Source organism: Spermophilus citellus (assembly GCF_964194105.1).
Source record: "Spermophilus citellus genome assembly, chromosome: 2".
Lineage (NCBI taxonomy): Eukaryota > Metazoa > Chordata > Mammalia > Rodentia > Sciuridae > Spermophilus > Spermophilus citellus.
Window position 1 is genome coordinate 221,112,108 of NC_138183.1, and position 19,515 is coordinate 221,131,622.

At 33.9% G+C, this 19,515-nt stretch overlaps 1 protein-coding gene across 2 annotated transcripts in view; it reads left to right on the forward strand.

Annotated features, from left to right (window-relative positions):
* The window catches only part of METTL15 (methyltransferase 15, mitochondrial 12S rRNA N4-cytidine), a 235,173-nt gene that overhangs the window by 197,104 nt on the left and 18,554 nt on the right, over positions 1-19,515 (forward strand). For both annotated transcript variants that reach the window (XM_081261711.1, XM_081261710.1), the window contains exon 6: positions 1,569-1,747. In XM_081261711.1, coding sequence (XP_081117837.1) covers positions 1,569-1,747 — 179 coding nt within the window. The remainder of the gene's footprint in view (positions 1-1,568; positions 1,748-19,515) is intronic.

Here is a 19,515-nt window from a genome sequence, read left to right on the forward strand (position 1 = left end):
AATACAATTCCTATTAAAATTCCAGTGGCATTCTTCATAGAAATAGAAAAATCAGTCTTGAAATTCATTTGGAAAAATAAGAGGCCCAGAATATTCAGAGTAATTCTTAAAAGAAAAGTGAAGCAGGAGACATTACAATACCAGACCTTAAATTATACCATAGGGCCATAGTAACAAAAACGACATGTTATTGGCAAAAAAAAAAAAAAAAAGGCATGTGGGTGAATGGAACAGAATAGAAGACACAGAGACAAACCCACAAAATACAGTTATCTCATCCTAGCAAATGTACCATAAACATACATTGGAGAAAAGATAGCATCTTCAATAAATGATTCTGGGAAAACTGGAAATCCATATGTAATAGAATAAATTGAACCCCTCTCTCTCCCTGCACAAGATTCAACTCAAAGTGGATCATGGACCTAGGCATTAGACCAGAGACCCTGTGCCTACTAGAAGAAAAAGTAAGCCTAAATCTCCATCATGTTGGCTTAGGAACCAACTTCCTCAACAAGACTCCTAAAGTGCAAGAAATAAAATCAAGATTCAATAAGCGGGATGGTAACAAGCTAAAAATCTTCACAGCAAAGGAAACAATCAAGAATGTAAAAGTAAAAGCCAAAGAATAGGAGAAAATCTTTGCCACCTGCACCTCATATAGAGCATTAATCTCCAGAATATACAAAGTAATCAAAAAACTTAATACCATAAAAAATAACAAATAACCCAATTAATAAATGGACTAAGAAACTGAACAGGCACTTTACAGAAGAAGAAATGCAAATGGTCAAAAAAAATATATGTTCATCAGCAGTAACAATCAGAGAAATGCAAATTAAAACTAACTGAGATTTCATCTTTCTCCATTCAGAATGGCAATTATCAAGAGTACAAGTAACAATAAATACAGGTGAGGAAAAAGGCACATTTATACATTGCTTGTGGGGCTGCAAATTTGTGCAACCATAATGGAAAGCAGTAGGGAGATTCCTCAGAAATCTTGGAATGGAACCACCATTTGACCCAGTTATCCTATTCCTTGGTATATACCCAAAGGACTTAAACATTTTACTTTATTTTAGTTTGAAAAAATACAAATCTACAGACATAATAATACCTCCTCTATGAATTAAGGTTAATGGTTAATAATATATTTTTAACTTCCATATGCTTTGACCTTGATAGATGTTACAAACAGTACCCCTAACCCTTCCCATAAAGATGAGCATTTGAAATGGAGAATCTATTTTATTTGTGTAAGATTTCATTCTTAAACTTTAATATCTCAGAAACTGGGCTGGGTTTGTAGCTCAATGGTAGAGCACTTACCTAGTACATGTGAAGCCTGGGTTTGATTCTCAGCACCACATAAAAATGAATGAATGAGTGAATTAATAATGTATTGTGTCCATCTACAACTAAAAAAATAATATTTAAAAAAACTCAGAAACTCTCCTAGCATGTGTGTTTTGTGTGTTTGACTTTACATCCTAGTACTCTTAAGTTTTTACCTCTTGTCAACGAATATTGATGTCAGTGAACTAATTGGTTCTTTTTGTGTGCAGGTACCCAGACATGCCCACCGCTGCTGACGTTGTGAATGCTTTAGATCAGCAGGCACTTTCATCCATCCTACGAGCATACGGGGAGGAGAAGCATGCCAAGAAAATTGCTTCAGCAATCGTTCAAGCACGTAGCATATACCCCATCACAAGAACCCAGCAACTTGCCAGCATTGTTGCAGGTACCTTCATTAATTCTAAGTAGTAAGAAGAAAGAAAGAAATATGTTTTCTCCCCACCCCACCCCAGACTCCCAGAGGGATTCATTTGTATCTGAAGTGATTCAGGGTAGAATCTTGCCTATTCTTCTCTAATGTTAGTTCTTCTGGTTTTGCAGACATCCCCCCAACCCAGCACTGTTTCTCTTCACACAGTTAAATATATATGTGTGTATGTGTGTGTATGTGTGTGTGTGTGTGCGCGTGTGTGTGTGTATAAACCACACACACTGCGGGTTGCTTGTTAGTATAATAATAGATTTTTTTTCCTTGAGATGATATACTATCTGTGCCTACCAAGGTGAAACATGGAATGACAAGAGCAAAAGAACTTCTTGATCCATCACAGTGGTTGATAAGCAACCTATATAAGATTTGACATTACCTCTCTTAGTTTCACATTTCTGCATTTTAATATTTTGGGCAAAAGGAGAATTGCATTGCCCAACTACTAAAATAAAATCCAGTGACTCATACATCTATTCTAAACAACAAGCTAACAAAGGGTATGTGATGTATAGGTTATTTTACTTTGTGAATGCTAACTATATCAGCCTGAGGGGCTTATTGAAACATTTCATCTTTTCTGCTGTTCACCACCATGAACCTCTTGAACCTGTGTCTAGCTAGGAGATGTTTTATTATAGCCCTTCTGTTTGAAGCCAGAGTTGTTTCACAGATGAAAGTTTTCCAAGGTAGAAATACAACTCCTGCAGTTATTTAGGAGAATTCCAATGTTTAATTATTTGTCTTTTTGGACCATCTAAAACCCTAAATCATTTGTATTTATCAAAAACTGTGTTAAAATTTCTTTCAGTGGTTCCTACTTAATTTCTTAAGTAGTTAAAGAAGATAAGGAATATTTGTATGGCATATCAACAGAACCTAATATTGATTACCACTATCTTAATATTATCCATAGTTTCAAGAATGAAATTTAATAATGAATTTATTCAGATCATTTAGATGTAGAAGCCATATGTTAATTATTTTATGGCATAATTGAATAATATCTTGTTCTACTTAGGATAATGAAATATGAAGTATTGAATAAGTGTTTAATTTTTTAAGCTGCATAATTTAGGGCCCTTACAACTTACCATTAAGATTCCTTTAGGCAAGTGAGAGCAGAATTCTTGTGGGTTATGTGAACATAAAACATTTCATGATATTTTTCCCAAAAAATAATTTATACTAGTATGCTGACATTAAATTCATCTTTTTTCTTGTGTACCTATTTTTCTTACTTCATACTCACTAACATGACTCCACCTTATCCTTTCTGTCATTCTTTATGTAAGTATGTTTTGACTTTGTTTACCGTATTAAAAAGAAAAGCAGTGAGAAGTCACACATGTTGTTTATTTATAAGAAAGTCCAAAATGTTCTGGTATTGAAAATAAGGGCTTAGAGCTACCAAGCATCCTAGGAAGATTGTCCAGTGAAAAAACCTTATCTGATAACTAGTGCAACTCAGATGTAGGAGATCAAGATTATAACCTAATTAATAAGAGAGTAGTGATATAGAATATGTAAGTTCGTGAATTTGAGATGTAATTGGGAATCTGCTTTTAAGAAATTAACTTTTCTGGGCCTGGATCCTCTAAATGTGTAAATGTGGGGAAATAATACTACAATGTTAGATAGTCTGTGTTAGATAGTCAATGTTAGACGGTCTGTTTAAATTATGTATATCTTCCTGACTCAATCTGGCAAATTATGTGACTTAAGAAATTTGTTGATGCCTTCAATGTCATCTATTTTATTGAGTATAAGATTTCAAACTAATTTCTAATTATCCTCTGTATTTCTGTAGTGTCTGTTGTGATATTACCTTTTTCATTATGAATGCTGGTAATTTGAGTTCTCTCTCTCCTTCTCTTCATTAGTGTGGCTAAGGGTCTGTCAATTTTATTTATTTTTTCAAAGAACCAACTTTTTGTTTTTGTCAATTTTTTCAGTTGTTTCTTTTGTTTCGATTTCATTCTAATTTTAATTATTTATTGCCTTCTACTGTTTTTTTGCTACTGATTTGTTCTTCTCTTTCTAGGGCTTTGAGATGTAGTATGAGGCTATTTATTTGTTGACTTTTTCTTGTTTTAAGGAATGAACTCCATGCAATGAATTTTCCTCTTGGTACTGCTTTCATAGTGTCCCAGAAATTTCGATATGTTGTGTCTATGTTCTCATTTACCTCTAAGAAGTTTTTAATCTCCTTCTTGATGTCTTCTGTAACCCATTGTCCATTCAGTAGCATATTATTTAGTCTCCAGGTGATGGAGAAATTTTTACTTTTTATTTTGTCATTGATTTCCTATTTCATTCCATTATAATCTGATAAAATTCATGGTAGTATCTATACATTTTTTTATTTGCTAAGAATTGCTTTGTGGCATAGTAAATGGTCTATTTTAGAGAAGAATCCATGTGCTGCTGAGAAGAATGTGTATCTGCTTAATGCAGATTGAAATATTCTATATATGTCAGTTAAGTCTAAGTTATTGATTGTGTTATTAAGTTCTCTAGTTTCTTTATTCAACTTTTCTATCTAATGGTGAGAGAAGTGTGTTAAAGTCACCCAAGATTATTGTGTTGTGGTCAATTTGACTCTCAAACTTGAGAAGAGTTTGTTTGATGAATATAGCTGCACCATTGTTTGGGGCATATATATTTATGATTGTTATGTCTTGTTGTTGTATCATTCCCTTGAGAAGTATGTAATATTCATCTTTATCCCTTTTGATTAACTTTGGCTTGAAGTCTACTTTATTTGATATGAGGATGGAAATCCCTGCTTGCTTCTGCAGTCCATGTGAGTGATATGATTTTTCCCAACCTTTCACCTTCAGTCTGTGTATGTCTTTTCCTATCAGATGAGTCTCCTGGAGGCAGCATATTGTTGGGTCTTTTTAAAATCCAATCTCCTTGCCTATGTCTTTTGATTGGTAAGTTTAAGCTGTTAACATTTAGGGTTATTATTGAGACATGGTTAGTATTTCCAGCCATATTTGTTTATTTTTGTTACTTAACTTGACTTGGTTTTCCTCTTTGATTAATTTTTCTTTTAGTATAATACCTCCCTCTGCTGATTTTTATTGTTGTTTTTCATTTCCTTTTCATGGAATATTTTGTCAAGGTTGTTTTCACCAGTTTTCTAGCTATAAATTCATTTAATTTTTGTTTATCGTGGAAGGTTTTTATTTACTCTTCAAATCTAAAGCTTAGTTTTGCTGGATACAAGATTCTTGGTTGGCACCCATTATCTTTCAGAGCTTGATATATTTTGCTCCAGTATCTTCTATCTTTCAAGGTCTGTGTTGAAAAATCTGCCATTACTCTAATTGGTTTTCTCCTATATGTAATCTTATTTCTTTCTCTTGTGGCTTTTAAAATTCTCTCCTTATTCTGTATGCTAGGCATTTTCATTTTAATGTGCCTTGGTGTGGATCTGTGGTGATTTTGTACATTCGGCATCCTGTAGGCTTCTTGAATTTGGATTTCCCATTCATTCTTCATGTTTGGAAACTTTTCTGGTATTGTTTCATTGAATAGATTGTTCATTCCTTTGGTTTGGACCTCTGTGCCTTCCTCTATCCCAATAACTCTTAAATTTGGTCTTTTTTTGCTATCCCATATTTCTTGAATGTTCTGCTCTTTGTTTCTTACCATTTTTGCTGTGTGGTCTATGTTCTTTTCAAGATGATATATTTTATCTTCATTGTCTGATGTCCTATCTTCCACGTGGTCTACTCTGTTAGTGATGCTTTCATTTGAGTTTTAATTTGGTTTATTATTTCTTTCATTTCAAGGACTTCTGTTTTTTTCTCTCTCTCTCTCTTTTTTTTTAAGAACCTCTATCTCCTTGTGATGAGGTGATCTTTTGGATTTGTTTATGTAGCTCATTGTTGAAGTGATCTTTCACTGATTGTATTTGTTCTCTTATGTCTTCTTTGAGTTCACAGAACATTTTAACCATGTATATCCTGAAATCTTTCTCTGTCATTTTTTCTGCTGTAGCTTGCCAATGATTCTCATAATGTGTTGTCTTGATTTGTTTGTGGTACTTTCTTCCCTTGTCTTTTCATGTTACTTGTGTGTCTTCCTTTCCAGTTCTGTGGGTCTGGTGTGTTATTGTTTTTACCCTATAGATTTGTAGTGCTCTTGTAGGGTTCCAAGATCCCTCCTTTGTGGGGAAGGACAATGATAACAGATCCCAATATCAGCAATGCATCTCCTATGAACAAATTGTTGTTATTAAGACATTTACAGTTTAGTCTCAATGTCCAGAAATGTTGGATTCAATTATTATTTAAAATATAATCAGTAGTTTCATAAAAAGGCTTCCAGTATCTGGCAGTGGACAATGAACTGGGGGTTGGGTGTAGGACGATATGCTGAGACGGAAAAATGTGAGGGTATAGAGTTAATAGATCTTAGAAAATGTGAAGGAGAAGTCTAATGAAGAGGGTTAGTAGCAGGGGAATAGACATAAAGTAATTTAGGGTAGACAAGTACATGGGAAGACAGTAGAGTGCGTAAAACAAACACACATATTTATTTAGAAAAATACAGGATGTAAAAAAAGTAACATTTGGAGGGTGAAAGAAGAAGAAAGAGCAAAATAAGGAAAAAAAGAAAAGAGAGAAGAAAAAGGGGGGCTTATGGAACTTCTCTATATTATTCAGGTGACTCAGTCCTCAAAGTTCTATTTCATGCAAATTTCTTGATTTCACATATATTGGGGATGTGAGGGCTAGAGGATAGAAAGATAGAAGAGAAAGATAAAGAAAAAAATATTCGAAAGAAGAAACCAGGGTTGTTGGTAGTTTTTGAGATTCTTTTTTTTCCTGCTTCTCTTCTCATTCAGTAGGTGGGGTTGTCAGTTTTAAGCTAGTGTCTCTGCCCTCAGAATGGTGTAGGTAACCACGGTGAGAAGACTGGACCTGGTGTAGAGTGTCTGGAAGTGGGGAATGCCACCCACTAATCCCAGCAGAAAAACTGCACCTCACGGGTCTCTTTTTGTGATATCTCGTCTGAATTGAGCACCCATTATCATTTCCCTCTCTTGCTTGGAGATTTCCCAGATCCTGGTCTCTCTGTTATGCTCCAGATATTAGTCCCCTCCCCTCTCTTACTTATCAGATCCCAACTGTGGGACCTCTGACCCCCAGGTTCATACCAGGTGGGTGGTGCCCTCGTCCCACTGCATTCCTGATCAACTAAGAGCTGTTTTTGTGTTTGGTGGTCACTGTGCGAGTTACCACCACTGGGGGGCAGGGGGAGTTGGAAACCAGGTAACTGCTCAGATGGAGATCTGATCTGAGAGCCACAACCACCAAATATGGCAAGAAAGTTTTTCCAAGATGCAGTTGGTCTGCTTCCAGTGTCAGGGTGTCTGGTGAGGTGGGGGGAGCTAGACGATGGCTTTGTGCTGTGGATAGGTAGCAGCCAAGTGACCTGTCGGGGAGCCAGGCACAGTCTGGAGTTCTGCAGAGGTGCTGATAGGTGATTCTGCTAAACCAATTGAGAGCTGTGCGTGAACAAGAACTGCAGGCTTTGGGCCCAGAGTCCGGAGTCCTACTCTAATGCAGAGGTTCTGATTTTTGCATGGGGGTCACAGTGCTGGTGATTTCTGTAAAAATCCACTGTATAGGGGTCCTCTCATACTCTCTCAGATCTTGTATTCCAACTACGTGAGACCTAGGTCATAGAGCGTCACAGGACACTGCCTCTTTCTGTCCCGCCATTTTGAAGTCCTAAAAATATTTTCTTTTTGTGACCTAGAGTTATGATTGTTTGGTTATTAGAATATATGATAAAGCAGAGGATTATAGAACCTATGCAAGTACATATGTATATATGGATGCTTATGTCCTAATGGCAATTCCATAAAGTTCATTCTTTAATAAACCACATTCATGGTATATGTCCTACAAGATGGAAATTATTGCTATTAAAATGAAATAAGAATTTCAAGGTATTTGCAAAGCAGTCTGGGGATTTTTTTCTAGATTCTCATGACTTTTTCAGTCTTATAACTGTCTCATGCACACCTAATTTGATTGCACTTCTTAAAGTACTCGAATACTTTATCCACAGTTTCCCATATCTACACCTTAATTTTCATGGAATCAGCAGCTGTCTTTCTTTTCACATTTGTATTTCATCAGTTTAGATAATATTTGATTCAATTATATAATGACAATAGTTAGCAGAGTGAGCTGTAAGCACAGAATTTTTTGATGGGACTAGGACTCCACATTAACACTATATAGTAAGGTGCTACCCTCAGACACTCAAACAGAGAAATGGACTAATCTGTCAAGTATATTAAGTGGAGATGTTTTATGAGAGCTATTTCTTGAAGGATGTATGGGAAGCATTGGGAGGATTTCTGCATTAGTTACCCAGGATTATCAGTAAAAATACTATCAACTTGGTGGTTTAGAACAACAGAGTTGTATTCTTTCTATCTTGGAGACTTAAAAACTGAAATCAAGACATAAGCAGGACTCTAGAGGAGAATCCTTCCTTAACTTCCAGCATCTGGTGGTTACTAACATCTTAGTATCCTTCATTTAGTGTTCTCTCTGAGTATCTATCTTTGTGTCCCAGTTTCCTTCTTGTAAGGCACAACTCGTAGGATTTAGGGCCCACCCTAATCCACTATGTCTTCATCTCAGTTATTGCATCTGCAAACATCCCATTTCCAATTTAGGTCACATTCACATGTTCTGGGTAGACGTGAATTATAGGGATTCTACTGAACCTTGTATAGTTCCTAAGCAATATCTTATTTAACAAATATGTATATTGACAAGCTGTAATGTGTGGAGACTATATTTATATATATTTTCTGATTCTAATGAATGTGTATTAATACATCCAAAACTCTCAAGAATTCTAGGAAATAAGCAACACAGTTCCTGACCCATATTAAACACCATATTTTTTTCACAATTTTATTGGTGTATTATAGTTGTACAAACTGGTGGGATTTGTTGTTATATATCATAAATGCACACAATATAACAATATAATTTGTCAAATATCATTTCCCAATATTTCCCCTTTCCTTCTCCTCCTTTCTCCCTTTGGTTTCTTTTCTTTATTCTACTGATGTCCCTTGGGTTTTCATGAGATTTCTCTCCACCCTTTTTTTTCCCTTTTTCCTGTCTAACTTCCACATATAAGAGAAAAATGACCAATGACTTTAGCTTTGCTTATTTGGCTTAACATAATGTTCTCAAGTTGTATCCATTTTCCTATAAATAACATAATTTCATTCTTCTTTATGGCTGAATAAAGCTCCACGGTGTACATATACTACGTTTACTTTATGTATTCATCCATTAATAGACACTTATTTGGTTCCATAATTCGGCCATTGTGGATTGTGCTGCTGTAAATGTGGGTATGTATGTATCACTATACTATGATGACTTTAATTCTTTAGGATAAATACTGAAGAGTAGGTACAGCTGGGTCATCGGGTAATTTCATACTCAGTCTTTTGAGGAGCTTCTATGCTGATTTCCATAGTTGTTGATTATTATGATCCCACCAACAATATAAAAGTGTTTCTTTTTCTCCACATCTATATTTGTTTGTATTCTTCATGACTGCCATTCTGGCTGGTGTGAAATGAGATCTCAATATAGTTTTTTGACTTGTATTTCCCTAATTGCTGACAATACTGAAAATTTATTCATGTATTTGTTGGCCATTTGTATTTCTTCTTTTGAAAAGTATCTATTTAATTCATTTACTCATTTGTTTTATTTGTTAAAAACTCAAACTATGAAAGTAAAAATCATTTCCTTTGCTTTCTAAAAACTAATAATCCAGGACAGGGAAGACCACCTACCATACTTGGAATCACAGTATAGCCAGTAGAATTCTGTAATAAGTCTGATTATTTCCTAGTCTGGAAAATGGAAATACCTATTTCTTTCATGACCAACCAATGAGATAGTGTATGGGAATGTTCTCTGTGAAATTTGAAGTGCAAATACACTCATACCCATATTTTCTTTATTTTCCATCTAGAACCAGGGTAATTGAGAGAGCAAACAAATGCACGACATGCAATATTTAGCTATGGTCTTCCTCTATTCTCAGCTAAGCAATGTGATCTATGATAGGTTGATCACTTCATTCCAAGCTTACGTAGCTTTTAGGAAGGGGAAAAATGTCATCTTTTTCTGCAATGGAACATGTAAATATATTTTTCCAAAGAAATAATTTTACTGATGAAATGTCAAATGATAATTTAGGTGTCATGAAGTTACCTATATTAACATATTATATAATAGGTTGAACTCAAAAAATTAAAAAGATGATTTAAATTGATGACTCATGCCTCAACTCCTATTTGAAATCATCATCTTTATTCAACAAGGTTTCATTAATACAGAGACCTTCAAATTAAAAATAAATAGATTAAACATTCATTAAGAAATTATGATTGCCATCAAATTTTAGTAGGAATAGAAACTTTTTCCTGATGGAGTTAAGCCAATTTGTCCTTTATTGTTTAAAAATATGCATTTTTTTAATTCCTCCATGTTTCCCCCAAAAGTATATATACTAACATATGAATATATACAGTATATATATTAACATTGCCACAATACAAAATAAAAGTAAAGGTTTTAAGAGTGTTCAATTATCACTGTGATAGAAATGTGGTCAAACTTACAGTCAAATTTGTATGGCTTGCCAGTGTGTCATAGTTGTTGTTGCCATCATCTAAGATAATAAACTTATTGTTCTGTCATTTTAAGTTTTATGATTAAAACTATTGTTATATATTGTATTTTAATATGGTAATTTCATTCCAGCTAAATTGTCGAGTAATATTTCATAATTAAACTAATGAGGAGACATTCTATACAAGAAGTCCAACTTAGAAGAGAGTGAAATAAGGATAAAAAAAACCCTAAAACTTGTTTCTTTTTTTAAAAAAAAATATGAGCTAGTCTCAGTTTTTAGTAGAGAACAGGAAGTGTTCCAATCCCAAATTATTAAGGATTTACTCTAATTTTTTATTGGTGCATTATAATTATACATAATTGTGATATTCATTATGTCATATTATGCACATAGCATAGTTTGATCAGTCTTATTCTCTAGTACCTTTTCTTTCCTTCTGTTCCTCCCTCTGCCTGATCTGCTTGCTTTATTCTACTGATCTCTATTCTATTGTTATTAATTTAGTTAGTGCATTTATATATATACATATATATATGCACGCATACATATATATATATTTCATGCAAATACACACACACATATATATGATGAATTGAGGTATATTCATACATAAACAGCATAACTTGGTAGATTTTGTTCCCTAATTCTTACTTCCCCACGCTACTAAAACTTAATTTGATATTAATAAGTAATACTGACACTTACTGAGCAATACTAGGTACTCTCTTAAGTTATTTTCATATATTAACTGAAAATTTGATGGTAGATATTTATATAAACTCATTACCCCTCATAACAATGCATGAAGAAAGTATTGGTTTATCTCTATTAGTGAAGGAAACTGAAGTATAAAGAGGTTAGATACTAAGAGAGACAGTTGTGTATACAACTCACTCTGTATCCTATGACAAATGCTGGATATAGTGGAGTCATGAACAAAAAATATAGAGGCACCAAAGAGAAAGGAACAATGGATTTCAGTGTAGGGAAAGAGAGTTAATAAGAAGAGAAATTGGGTAGAAATTATAGACAAGGAAACTTCTTGAACTAGGGTTTTTAGGGGAAGAAATTATGCCTATTTATGGCAAAGTCCCTCGGACCCACTAGAAACTCATTAATTGCATATATGAAAGGATGAATGAACAAACAAATGAAGAAGTAACTAGGATATGAGAGGGTTGAGAAGACTGGAAGACAAGTAACTCAGGATCCAATCCTAGGACCTAATATGATTATAAATCCCTAGAATTCATTGTTGTGTTGGAATCCTCTATCCTAAATGTTATCTTTAGCTGGGTCAGATTCTTAGGACAGTAATTCAGTATAATCAGGTCCTCTAGAGTTTAATGACTCTAGCTGAATTTCCAACCTCTCCAGAGGAAGAAAAAGGCATTCCTTTACCTCATTACTTCATTTATGATCATTATATACTTTTTGTGCTTCTGCAAGTGAAAATTAATCTGCTGGCATTGTATGATCAGCATATTAGCAGTGTTCACATTGATTTAATTTTGTAAAGAAGCATATCAATGGTTAGGCCATTTTGTCCTCTATTGGTTAAAAAAAGAAGAATAAATGATTTTTTGTTCTTACAAGTAGTTTTTCAGAAGCCTTGAAAATTTGATGATAGATATTTATATAAACTCGTCATTTTAAAATCTTAATCAGATACTTTAATATGGCAATTTTACTATCATCTTGTTTTTGAGATTGACATGATTCATATCTTGGGTATATGGTAGGTATTGTTGTAATGTGTCCTTTTTACCTCACCCAAAAAAATGTTGAGGGAATCAACGGTCTGTAACATCATCCTAAAAGCACTATTGTCACCCATCAGTTATTGTGTGTTGGGAATATTCTCTGAAAATAACTCTATGCTTTCATTTTCAAGTTTAAAATGTTCAAGTCAACTGAAAACAATGTCAAAAAGAGAATTCCAAATGTTGATAGGTTGACAAAGATTAATGGTCATATTTCTAGAATCAGGAGGGTGAACAGTGAGTTAAATACTAGTTTTGATGTACAAACTTTAATTGTAACTAAAAGTTAAGACCAATACTTCCAAGTTTTTCCCTATTTGTGGGTGTATTTAAAATATTATGTAATATCTGAAAAAGGTATTCCTCAGAATTTAAAATTAAGAGTCTATGTCAACTTTTACATTCTTGTATTTCCCTTATCTCTTTACTTTTGTCAAGTAAACAGGTTCAGAATTTCCTAAACATTGTTATTTATTTTATCATTGTGATCATTATTTGACTATACATTAGGCATACACAGACCTACAATGATAAGGGAAACTATAATAACTTTTGGCATTTATAATAGTTTCTCTGTAATTTTAAGTGGTAAATCAGGTTCTGTATGTCATAAAATACTGGGTTATCTGTATTTTCAATTTCTCCATTAGCAGAATAAAGAATTTGACCTGACAATGAGATGCAGACTTATTTCATACATGGATCATATATACATTTAATCAACAAGTATTTATTGAATGTTCACTTTGTATTAGACACTAATGAAAGTACATAATGATGAAGACATCTTCTAAAAATTAAAAAAAATATATCATCTTTTCTATTTAGACAGTAAGCTTCACAGTACTGATTTGGATCTATCAGCACATTTTCTGATTTTTTGACCTTCTAAATTCTTCATGAACTCCTTTTTGGGATTAGTTTCCTTCTTACACAAGGCCATATTTTAAATATTTTCAGTGAGGATCTATAAGTAATAAACACTTTATACTTGTCTAAATTTATCAGTATTTTGTCTTCAGTTTTGAATGATAATTTAGTTGGGTACAGAATTGACAATTTTATAATTTTTACTCAGTAATTTGTGGATATTGTTCCATTTTCTCTTGATATCTACTATAGCTAATAAAAGTCTAATTTTCATTATTTTATAATTTCATCTTTCTGTTTCTCTGATTACCTTTAGAATTCTCCTGTCACTGATCTTGTGCTTGATTGTGACTGTTTTTATTGGTCCTTAATGAAATAATAGGAGCTTCTTTAATATTTATTTATTCCTGGAAATGTTAAACATTTCCAAATGTTAGACATCCTATGTTTATTTTCTTTCATTCTCTCTACTCCTATAATAGTTATTTATCATATTTCTCATAATTTTCATGTCTTTGTATCTGTGTTACAATGTAGGTAACAACCCTTTTTGGTTTGCTGTCTTAAGAGAACTGCTCTTTAATTTTTAAATTCACTAGTCATTTCTAAAAGGTTCATTGGTTTTTAAAATACTCTTGTATTCATGCTTTCATTATAGTCTCTACTGATTACTTTAAAACTGAATATATTTTAAATATAATTGCATAAAATAATTTTACATTCAAGCTTATATGTTCTATTATCTACAGTTCTTCCTATTTATTTAATCTGCTATTTTATATCCGAGTGTATGGTATATGTTTGTATGTGCATGGATATATGCATGTATTGAGCACATCTTCAGTGGGGTTTATAAACATATTTCCCCTTGAGGATCCCTACATGATGTAATTCTTGCTTCTCTCTTTCTGTTCTCCTCTTTCCTACCTAATAACCTTCTAGCCAAGCAAAAAGTGTCATGTCAGGCTTTGCTAGGTTTCGGAAGGCAGAAACATATTTAGGCAAACTTAAATGATAAAAAATATTATTAGAACCTATATATAGGAAGGGATTATTGTGTGTTAGCATCCACATATCAGAGAAAACATTTACCTGTTTTTTTGGAATTGGCTTATTTCACTTAGCATGATAGTCTCAAGTTCCATCCATTTACCTGCAAATACCATAATTTCATTCTTCTTTATGGCTGAGTAATATTCTGTTGTGTATATATACACCACATTTTCTTTATCCATTCATCTGTTGAAAGGCATCTAGGTTGGTGGTTCCATATATGTGGATGCTGACACACAACAAGGAGTAGGGAGGGAAGAACAGAAGTTCATTTGATTAGATAAAGGGGAAGGAAGGGAAGAAAGGAGGGATGGGAATAGGGAAGACAGTAATAACTTTCCTACATTCATATAAGAATACAGCACCAGTGAAACTCCACATCATGCACAACTGCAAGAATGGGATCCTAATTAGAATAAGTTATACTTCATACATGTATAATATGTCAAAATACACTATTATTATATATATCTAAAAATAACAAATAAGAAATAAAAATTTTAAAGGAAGGGATTATTATTAGGTTATATATGTTAATAAGGAAGATATTATCTCTGCTGCATAGGCAGATCTCTGACAGATTAAATGGCAATTCAAGTGTTGTTTTGGATATTATCCAACTTAGTGGCCACATTATCATTTTGCAGCCTCAGTAGTAGAAGAATTATCATTATTGTGGTTTGGCAACACTCTGTCTCTACCTTCTAAAATTAACTTTTTCTAGGGTCATTAATGTCTGTTTACTCAGATTTTTACTTATTTTGCTTCACTATCTAATAACTTCTGTTTACATATGCATTTAGTATATGTTTTAGTTTCTGCTTCTTGTATCAACTGCTTCTGTCTCCCTACCTCTTTTCCTCCCTAAACTCAGACCCCTATCCCCTACCACCAACACCTGGGTTTCAAGATAGAGGGTTTAACTTGTGCTGTTGTTATCCCTGACATTTTCTTGTTTGACAGTGTACATTTGCTTTATTTAAAATGACTCCTGCTAGATCATAGGGGTGACAAATTTGTGTGATAATAGCATCATGACCAAAGCTTAAGGATTATATATAACAGTTCTACTTACATAATTGAGTGCTCCCCATGGGTTATAATTACTTAAGTAATGCTTTAAACTTGTGTAATTCTTAAAATTGGCCATAACTAAGTCATTTTTCCTCTCCTTTAAAATAATTCATCTACCTTATATTAAAAAATATATCTAGCCTTACATAAATAAGATGGACCCTATAATTCTTCTTTCTTAATAATCTTCATTGAGAATTATTTTATGACTGTGTGTTACCAAACCATGATAAAATTTAGTTTACTAAAATCCCTGAGAAACCGCTTTCCTTCTCTTTTTCCACCAAATCTGAGGCTGCACTGAAATATCTCCCCATCTCTTCAGACTGTTTCCCTTACCAACTTCATCTGATAGTTGGGTAGATTAGGTAGTTAGATAAATGGATACATGGAAGGATGAATAGATGGCTAAATAGATAGATAGACCACATTTTCAAGCTCTCTCATTTCTAGTGGCCTGCTAGAGACCTCCACCTGAATTTCTTATTAACAGTTCCATCTCAAAATGTATAATGTTGCAAATGGGGCCTTCTAAGGTGTCTCTACTCTTGTGACAAGTTTCTCCCTAGGCCCTGGGCTATTAATGAAAATTTTTGAAATCTAGGTGAATATTGCCATGACCTCACAGTTATTGCATTCTATTCAGGTGCTGAATTAGCCCCACACAGATGCAGCCAACTTTTATGATTTGTACCTTCTAAAGTAGCAGATTAATCCACATTTGGGCCCACTTGAGCTCCAGCTGGGGCATCTAAGGGGTTCTACAGTGGAATTTGGGAGGAAAAGTTTCAAGACAGTACAAGGTAGGGAATACTTAGGTACCATGGGTACTAAAAATTTTATCCTCCATATTCTAGCTTGCCTGAAGATCTCTGAAAGGTCTTCAGGGTTGTATTAACTCAGGGTTCTCCAGTAGGACAGATTCATTATGATAGATGGGTGAGTTAATATGTCATGAGATAAGAGATGTCTCAAAAGAAGAGTCTTAAGTGTTCCCAGAAGAAGGGGGAATTTGCCTCAGGACAAGCCAGGCTCTTAGAATACAGAAAATAATTTCAGCACATGGCAATCAGAGCATAGATAGAGGTTTATTTAGAAAAGTAGATACATACTCAAGGGAGAATATGGATCTCTCGAGAGTCAAAGACACATTGGAGAGGTTCCCGGCTCTTCTTTTAAAGGAAAATTGGTGAGGGGTAAGTATGGAAAGGTATGCAAGAATGGTGTCAGTTTTATGATCTCAAAACAGGTTCTGTCAGTCTCAGGTGATCTGGTCAATCTCAGGATCTTCAGGCTGACATGGTCTTCATTAGCCAATCCGTGAATCATGCTGGAAAATCCCCTAAATTATAGGACCTCAAGTTATTAAATCTGTCTTCACTTAATCTATTTATTCGCTGGTTAATTAACATGTCACAAGTGGATTTACAGATTTCTCAGGAATTCGAGAGTAACAGGTTCGCAAGAGAGGCTGGCTTAAGGAGTGATAGGCCTGGTCAAATAGGCAGACATTCGAGATTAAAATCTTATTTATTTGACCTTTTTTATGTTCTCTATCACCCTATTTCTTCTCTTCTATCTTGGATGGATGGATAGATACATGGATGAGAATGGATATTTGGGGGTAATTGGGCCATGTAATTATGAAGGCAGAGGAAGTCCTGCAATAAACTATCCAAAAGCTAGAGATCCTGGGTATCAGTAGCATGCAAAAAGTTGCTGAATAATGGAAGCCAATTATATAACTGTCACTCTGGCCCAAGGCCTAAGAATATAGGGGTCACTGGTGTAAGTCAAGGATTCCAAAGTTTGGATAGCCTGGAATCCTGATGTTTGCGTGTGGAAAAACTATCCCAGTTCCAGGAGAGAGAGAGAGATTACTGCCTTCTGCTTTTTTTCTTTTCTTTTTTAAAATTCTTCTATTCAAGTCCATAGCTTAGTGGATGGTACTTATTCGTATTATAGCTTAATTTTCTACACACAGTCTACTCACTCATATGCTCTTTTCTGGAAATACTCTTATGTAACACCCAGAAATCATACTTTAGTTCTATAGCTATTCCATAATCCAGCGAAGTTGACACCTAAAATTAACTATCACAGTTTATTCTCCCATTGTTTTGATAAATAGAATCTGCCTTCTTTCTATCCATTATCAACCTTCTTTAGCAAATAGTTGCTTGGCCACATTGTAAGTATTCTCTTCTAAACACATTTCTTTTATTATTTACCCTATCCAGGCTGAGAGTTTTCTAAATCTATATTGCTTCCCTTTTGAAATTATGATTTCTGCCTTTGAATCATGTCTCTCTCCTCTCATTTTACTTCATATGGACAAAAGAAGCCATGTAGGACTTTAATGCTTTATTGCTTAGGTATTTCTACTATCAGATTTCTCAGTTTACTACTTTTAACTTCTACTTTACACAAAGTTCTACAATTTGGACACAGTTCTGCCAATTTCTTTGCAACTGTATAACAAGGATGATCTTTACTTCAGTTTCGAATACTAGTTCATTATCTTTGTCTGAGACCTCATGAGATGGCCCTTACTATCTACATTTCTACCAACGTTCTAATCTAAGAAGATTTAGGTTCTCCATTCACTCTTGTCTCTATGCCCTCACTAGAATCCCCTTTATGCTTGTTTATGACAATGTAGGCGATTTCTAGTAAGCTCTTCCAAATTTTTCCACCTTCTACCTAATTCCCAGTTCCAAAGACACTTCCACATTTTTAGGTATTTTTTATAGTACCCTTAATCACATCTTACAGATTTGATGTTTAGAGCACAGAGCAGTGGCACACGCCTATAATCCTAACTACTTGGGAGACTGAGGCAGGGGAATTACAAGTTAGAGGCCAGCCTAGGCAACTTAACCAGATCTTGTCTCAAAAATAACAGGGAAAAAATGATAAAATGGCTAGGGATGTAGATCCAAGGTAGAATGCTCCTGAGTTCAATCCTCAATACCACAAAAAAAGAAAAGAAAGAAAGGTAATTTGGTAATTAAATTTAATATTGACCACCTACGTAGGTAATAGGAATCATGATTCAGTTTGAGCTGTCTAATCTGCGCTAAGCAAATTAATTCACTTTAAAAAAAATAATATATAAAAAATTTAAGATTTTAGTTTTGAACCATGTTTCTCATTTCATCTCAGCAGGAATATACCTTTTTACCTTTTTGCTGAAGCCTACAACTCAAGTTTTTCCTTATTTTATCAAGATTTGTAAATCCTGATACCCATAGTGAGATCACGTTGTCATCAGACTTAACCTGGTGGGAGTTGGGGATTACATGAGACTCTGAAGAAGTTTAAAAAGAACCTTACTGAGTAAAGCCAGTTTTATCCAGAACCATTCAAGTTCACAGATTTTAATTAACAGTTTGAATTTGTAATATTACTTGAATTTCAGATGGGTGAGAATTTAACACTATATTAAAGAATCCCAGGCAAAAGGACACAAGTTGCGTCACAGAAACTTATTAAATGTGATATAAATTCAACAGATGAATGCCGGCAAACAGGTGCAAGAGCTGAATTAATTTTTAAACCCTACCACTCAGGGGGAATTGCAATGCATCATGTTGACAGCCACAGCACGTTGCTAATTTCATTCACAAGCTTAAAAATCTCAATACATTTGAACATGTGAATGTATTAAATTTTAAAAAGTGTAAGTAGCATAAGGGTATCCCAGAACTAAAAATGATAATTTCTCTCTGGGACTTGAAGTCATTTATCTAGCCAGAAGCATGGTGTTTTTTATGAATGAAATCTATCTTACTGCTTGTTCATACAAATTGTGTTCTATTATTATATGCAGTACATACTGTTACTAAGCAAGATTTTCTCTAACTTTCAATGTGAAATCCTTTGTGAGTTAAAAAAAAAAGAGTATTCACTGAAATAGTTTATAGCTTCTGCAGTCATACAGGAAGGAAGGTCTCAATCAATGCTTCAATGGCACTAAATGGTGAAATATTCCCAGAATTCAAGAAAAAAACACAAAACTCAGTTTGTTCTCACTAGGAATTTACCTACTTTAAAGTCCCTAGTTTATTCTATCACATCATCAAACTCTTAAGAATTTTATGTACATCTCCACATAAAATTGCACATATACAAAAAATCTTTTAAAGATTTCAGGGAGTTCATGAATTTGTACATTTAGAATATCATTTATGAAATCTTTATCTTGTCTGGGATTGGAAGAATATCTTTTATTCAGTTCCCCTTTGCCACTTGCTA